This window comes from Cebus imitator, unplaced genomic scaffold (genome assembly GCF_001604975.1).
Source record: "Cebus imitator isolate Cc_AM_T3 unplaced genomic scaffold, Cebus_imitator-1.0 Scaffold236, whole genome shotgun sequence".
Classification (NCBI taxonomy): domain Eukaryota; kingdom Metazoa; phylum Chordata; class Mammalia; order Primates; family Cebidae; genus Cebus; species Cebus imitator.
The window spans coordinates 3,136,654-3,143,669 of record NW_016107551.1 but is presented as its reverse complement, the minus strand read 5'-3'; the positions used below and the strand labels follow the sequence as shown (position 1 = coordinate 3,143,669).

Here is a 7,016-nt window from a genome sequence, read left to right as displayed (position 1 = left end):
AAGAAAGAAAGAAAGAAAGAAAGAAAGAAAGAAAGAAAGAAAGAAAGAAAGAAAGAAAGAAAGAGAAGAAAGAAAGAAAGAAAGAAAAGAAAAAGGAAGAAAGAAAGAAAAAAAAAACGCTGTCTTGGGTTGAGCTACATACAGAGAATCTAAGACAACACTGAGAAGTGCCGTCACATTACTGTAGAGAGTCTGTCACAAGCCAAGAAGTTTCCATGAGAGGTGAGAGGGACACACATCTATTTCTGTGACATAATTGCTGAATAGTCAGTAATCATTTGCCGAATTTTGGAATATACAAACAGAGTACAATGGAAACAAATACATCTTCCTGGTCTAACTGTTTAACCAACAGGCCAGCTGGATAATGTACGGTATCTGGGTTGTCAGTTTATTTAGGAAGATAAAACCCTCACTGGGAACATTATAAATAATAGACACAACTAAAGAACACAAAATTGAATTAGAGACAGTAGTACCATTTACACCTTGACTTTGTGATAAGAATGGGCACTTAATTAGGTATGAGCAGAGCCCAGAGCCATATGAAGCAAAAGATCTGAAAACAATGCCAACCCTAAAACAATCTCTTCAATTAAAACACATTACAGATGAACAATAATTAAAGCAGTAAGCTATTGGAGCCAAAATAGGCTGATTTGCTGTTGGAACGGTTTCAATAAGAATTTAGTCCAGAATAAAAAGGCATTTCAAGTACACTCACTAGCTAGTAAGTTCCAGAGAGCAGGGCTCATGTCTACTTTCTTCAGCACTGCTTTCCAGAATTTAGTGCCTATATCCTAGTAACCACTCAGTAATTAAGTGTAGAAGTAATTACATAATTCATGATGTGGAAAAATGAAAAATGAAAGCTTAAAAATGAGAATACAATAGATAGGCATAGTGCAGCGCCATATATATTCTATAGTTAATATGTATACACAGGTATATAACAGGCACACAGATTCCCACAAAACACATATATACCCAACCGTGCTGAGTTGGTACCCACGGATGGTACTTTTATCTGTGATTTTCTTGTTCTATTTGTATATCCATGTGTCCTAACTTATATGGAATGAATGAATGTCAGTTACATAAAAAGTGTAAGAAATAGGCTGGGTGTGGTGGCTCATGTCTGTAATCCCCAGTACTTTGGAAGGGAGAGTTGGGCAAATCGCCTGAGGTCAGGAGTTTGAGACCAGCCTGGTCAGTATGGTGAAATCCTGTCTCTACTAAAAATACAAAAGTTATCCAGGTGACATAGCGTGCGCCTGTAATCCCAGCTACTCAGGAGGCTGAGGCAAGAGAATCACTTGAATCAGGAAGGCAGAGGTTGCAGTGAGCCAAGATCATGCCACTGCACTCCAGCCTGGGCGACAGAGTGAGGCACTGTCTCAAATATATTGCTACATGTAATAATACAAGAAAAAATATTTCATCAAGTAACATTTGCCTCTAAGTAAGAAAGGGAGTGAAGAAATGTCTTTAGAGAACATTTCATAGGAGGCGCCACTGCGACATGAATCACATAATCCGAAGGTCCCCTGATATAAATTATCCAGCTATTACTGGGCACTTGGGTGAACACTAGTTTTGAGCCAATTATTCCACAATCAAGGCATTTTTAGCTGCACAGAGCTGACAGCAGTGTGTTACTCAGTCCCATACAACCTGAAGAGGGTGAGAATCTAACAAGAGTGTGAGGTTCAATGAGGTCTATCCTCAAAACCAAAGAACAGTTGTCCCCCAGGAAAATAGAAATGGAAAATGAGGCTAAAAAAATTTAGATGTAAAAAACTGTTCTTATGATTTTTTATCTTCTTTTTGGGGAAAGCAGAAAAAACACGGTAGTGGAAGGAACAGTTCCAAAAGATGATAAGGCCTCCAGTGGGAAGTTGAGGCATCTCCACAGTCCATAGGACTGGACAACATTTACATTGGTAGGTGACAATGAGCAGAAAATCAAAGTACTGAGGGACAGAGTAGAACAGGTTACCAGCTCCAGGCAGTGGGTGATGCACCATTTGACAGGGACAGAAGCAGAGACACAGCAAGAAACGGAGCTGAAGTGGAGTTGCTGTGGGGTCTCCAGAGGAGCTCCAGCCTTGGCAGCGGCTTCACTGCACTTCCCGCAAGGCAGGGGCATTGCCAGCCGAGGACGGCAGCTGAGTGCCAGCAAGGGGGTTGATATGGTTTTGGTCTGTGTCCCCACCCAAATTGCACCTTGAATTGTGATCATCTTCACGTGTCAAGGGCAGGGCCAGGTGGAGATTGTTGAATCATGGCAGCCGTTTCCCCCATACTGTTCTCATGATAGCGAGTGAGTTCTCACGAGATCTGATGGTTTTATAAGCTTCTGGCATTTCCCCTGCTGACACTTCTTTTGCCTGCTGCCAATGTAAGCCACGGTTTCCACATTCTGTCATGCCATGATTGTGAAGCCTCCCCAGCGTGTGAACTGTGAGTCCACAAACCTCTTTTTCTTTATAAATTACCCAGTGTCGGGTTTGTCTTTATTAGCAGCATGAGAGCAGACTAACACAGGAGTCCTGAGGAAAGGGGGTCTGAGTGGGAGAGAGGAAAAGCATATCTTATCCTAGGACATTAGAATGTATTGTGCTCAGTTTGAAAACACTGAAAAGCAAGGCCATTACAACAGGCTTCTAGAAGTGGGTAAGCCTGGAGGCAAAGGTTGGAGGCCAGGATGGATATGAATGAAGAAAGGAGAAAAGAGGACATCCCAAACCAGGAAAGGATCATGTGTGGGAACAAAGGCAGGATACAGAAAGCCTGGCCATCTGGCTAGAGTGGAATTTCCACAAGAGTGGACTTGAGTAAGCTTCTGATTCAAGTCCGTATCAAGAGAGGTTATCATCTGTCTCTCCATTACAGCAAGTATTCTGGAAAATTTAAGCGAACTTTTCATAGTCATTTAATTACATTAATAATATTTAACATTAATAATGCTAGTAATTTAATAACATAATAAAATCTTTTAAACACTTCATAATTTAGCAATCATTAAATTGTCACTCCTTTTTTCCATAGCGCTAATTTCTTATGCATGGGAGATGCACATACACACACTCACAAAATGACACTTGGATGCACACAGACACACGCACATATACTTAGACAGACACAGCATACACAGTCACACAGACACTGGCATGCCCGCTCCCAAACAGACATACTCAGTGTTATACAGGCTTACAGTTGCACACTTGCATACACAGGCTCACTGATAGTGACACCCTCACGCACACAGATACATATACGCACACCACTCACACCCTCATAACAAAATGTAAGACAGATTCCCTCCTTACCTGGGCTTCGAGTATGTTAACTTTTTCTTTGAGATTTTCAATTCTTTTGTCTTGTTCTTTTAAATTATTTTTTAATCCTTCCATCTGTGAATTAGAAAACACAATAGGAAAAATCTTGTCAGACCACAGGAAATAGTTACTTAAGTCAGAAATTGTATGGATGTCTGAGGTCAGAAGATATTCATCAAATTAAAAAAAAATTAAATCCCAAAGCATTAGCAGACTCAGCAGGCAACAGAAAATACCAGGCCAAATTGACACCTGGGGCTGAAAGCCCTCAGCTGGTGCTGTTATTCACTTTAATCTTTGGATAACCTGTTTAAACCAAGTTCAGCAGGAGTGTGTCCTGTGAAAGTAGCCCTGGCCGTCCTTCTGCATCTCAGCAACTTAATGTTCTCATCCTGCAGATGCAGCTGCTGGTGGACAGGATGAAGGCTGCTGCCAGGTGTGCAGAGGCTCCCTGAAGTAGAGACTTGTCAATCAGCCACATGATAAGGTGAGCCTGCTTTGCCAAGAGGCAGTGTGGAATTGGGAGGTGGGGTGATGAGATTCAAAATGGTGCAAGAAGAGAGGGGACATGGATTCTAAAATAACTTTGCCACCACTAGCTGTCATTAAACTGCTCTGTAAAAAGAGGATGTGGAGTGGCCCCCAAAGTCCCTCCTGGCTCTCTCAAATTACACTACTCAATTCTCTGGCCTTTTAGTGAGGTCATAGCTAAGCAAGCACAAATGCTATATTTATGTCAGAAAAGCTCTGGAGTTATTTGGGAGGACTTCTAATTGGCAGTATAATAATTGAATAGAATAGATTTTAAATTTTGAAACAGATACCCAAAAGCAGATCAATGCATATATATATATACACACACACTTTAAGTTCTGGGGTACATGTGCAGATCTTGCAGGTTTGTTACATGCCTTGGTTGTTTGCTGCCTCCATCCCCCCGTCACCTACATTAGGTATTTCTCTGAATGTCATCCCTCCCCAATCTCCCCACCCCTTGCTATCCCTCCCCTAACCCCCCAGTCCCCAACAGACCCCAGTGTGTTATGCTCCCCTCCCTGTGTCCATGTGTTCTCATTGTTCAACACCTGCCTATAAGTGAGAACATGCGGTGTTTGGTTTTCTGTTCTTGTGTTTGCTGAGAATGATGGTTTCCAGATTCATCCATGTCCCTGCAAAGGACATGAATTCATCATTTTTTATGGCTGCATAGTATTCCATGGTATATACGTGCCATATTTTCTTTATCCAGTCTATCCTTGATGGGCATTTGCGTTGGTTCCAAGTCTTTGCTATTGTAAATGGTGCCACAATGAATACAACATGTGCATGTGTCTTTGTAATAGAATGATTTATAATCCTTTGAGTATATACCCAATAATGGGATTGCTGGGTCAAACAGTATTTCTGTTTCTAGATCCTTGAGGAATTGCCACACTGTTTTCCACAATGGTTGCACTAATTTACACTCCCACCAACAGTGTAAAAGCATTCCTATTTCTCCACATCTTCCCCAGCATACCTTGAAGTAGATTTTAAATACACGCTTCATCATCTAGCTGGCTGCTACCACAATCCCATCTGCTTTGCCACCTGTCAGGCTGCTCTCAGAGAAGAAGGGCCAGGCTACACACCTAACCTAAAACACCTCCTAAATAAATCATGAGGTTATGAAAACAGATCATTTTATGCTCAAGGAAGGGCTCAATCTCCTGATCTATAAATTTGTCTAAAGACCAGTATACATTATTTGGCTCAAAAGAATTTTAGAAAATCACTGAAACATAAATTAAAAAAAATAAAAAAAAACAGTTATACATGATTTTCCAAGCTATCTTCATTGAGAACATTACAGGTGTTGGTGTTACAAACAAGAGAGGGCATTGAAAACAGAGCCATATTGGATGAGAAACAAAAAAGGATATGTCAGTAGGGAGAGAAATCTCATTGCTTCTAAAGTCCAGGCAAGCCACTTGTATTTGGGCTCCACACTGTAAACATACCATCTCCCAGAGAAATATACTAGATTAATATACTAGAAATATACTAGATTATCTGACCTCCTGGATGACACTGCGCAGATTCTGATGCTGGGAGTGAATCACAAACTGCAGATGAGAGATCTGCTCCTGAAGAGTGGAAATCTCCATCTGAAGGTCCTGGCATCTGGGAATGCAAAGGAAAAAAGAGTTACAGAAAATGATTGGCGTACATGTTCCATAGCTCGCCCTTATTGCTAGGCCTCCTACACATTTCACTGCTACTGGGGATCCGGTGGGTAAGACCCCAGAGCCCCATTATGCCACACAGGACACTGAAGATAAATAGCTATGAAGCAGGCTCTGATTTGCTTGGACATAAACTTGAATGAGAATATCAATTCATGTCAAAAGCTACTCTCTAGCCATCTGTGACTCCTCCAGCAGGTAGTGGGATCAAGCTATGTTCCATAGGATAAAGCACTTATAAGCTAAATTGCCTTGCCTGAGCACCCACAGACCTGGCACCCATCAAACTTCACAGACAATTACATGGCAATAGCAGAGTCAGAACATGGGAGCAGAAATGGAGATTTTATATATGAATATATTTTTTAGAAACCAATTTCTAATGATTCAGGCTTAGTATATGTTGTGGCTTGTCTGTCTTTGTCTGCTTTATTTTTTATTTTTTGGCTTCCTACTTTTGGTAATATTATGAATCAGTAGGGAAAGGGAAAAAAGAGAAGAAAGGAAGAAATTAAATTTTAGCAAATATTTTTGAGTCCACATCAACCATTATGAAAAAAAGAATAAGTCAATTTTGAATTTAGATTATTTATACTTTCCCAAAGCTCCATCCAGGTAACTGGAATTGATTGTGCTCTTTTGGCTGTTTCCCTTCTTGCCAATGTTATTAGAGTTATGAAGCCACACGCATTGTGGCAACTGTGTGCTACTGTGTTTTAGATGATAATGAGAAACATGTGATTATCATACCTACACAACTAAATCTCACTGCAAAATTTCATTTCCCTCCTCTTGATTAACACTATAAGCAATTATCAAATTAAGGAGAGCTATGAAAGAAATGCAGACTGTTAACGCAGGCTGAAGGAAGATCACTAGTTCAACTGTGCCAATATTTTATCTACTGTTTATAACACAGTCATTTAAAGTACCCCGTAGCTGGCAGAAAGCCTTACCCTGGTCTTTCTCTCTTGGAGAGGGGCAGTGGGGAATCTGAACCAACTAAATGAGCAAGGAGTCCCTTGTTTTTCTTTCCATCGTCCACAGTAGGAAGTGTTTGAAAAGAGATAAGCTGGATGCCTGATTCAGATGAAAAAGCTTTGTGCACATGTAATTTGAACTGACAATGGCAGCAATACTCAGCCCTCACAGCATTTCCAAATCAAGTTCAGAAAATGGCTGCATCAGCACCAGCCTGTATTCACATTAGATTTCAATTGTCCCTAGACTTGAGGTTCAGAGGCTTCTTGAGGCACAAGAGACTGAGGAAATTTCAGGAGCCCCAGCAGGTGAGGCTCTACACCCTAAGGATGCTGCAGGAAGATGGAAGAGGCTTCCAAGGAGATACCAGACTTTGGATGTCTGCAAACATTCCAAAAAGAGAGTGAGAAGGCTTACTGCCTACAGAGAATCTTCGGGGGCAGGATGTCTTCAGAAGTCCAGGAAGATT

The 7,016-nt window shown here is 41.0% G+C and overlaps 1 protein-coding gene across 1 annotated transcript in view; it reads right to left on the bottom strand.

Annotated features, from left to right (window-relative positions):
* CCDC68 (coiled-coil domain containing 68) overlaps window positions 1-7,016 on the bottom strand; it is a 57,663-nt gene that overhangs the window by 11,901 nt on the left and 38,746 nt on the right. The window contains exons 8-9 of the mRNA XM_037727679.1: window positions 5,399-5,504; window positions 3,333-3,416 (exon numbers count right to left, since the gene is read on the bottom strand). Of these exons, the coding sequence (XP_037583607.1) occupies window positions 3,333-3,416; window positions 5,399-5,504 (190 nt within the window). The remainder of the gene's footprint in view (window positions 1-3,332; window positions 3,417-5,398; window positions 5,505-7,016) is intronic.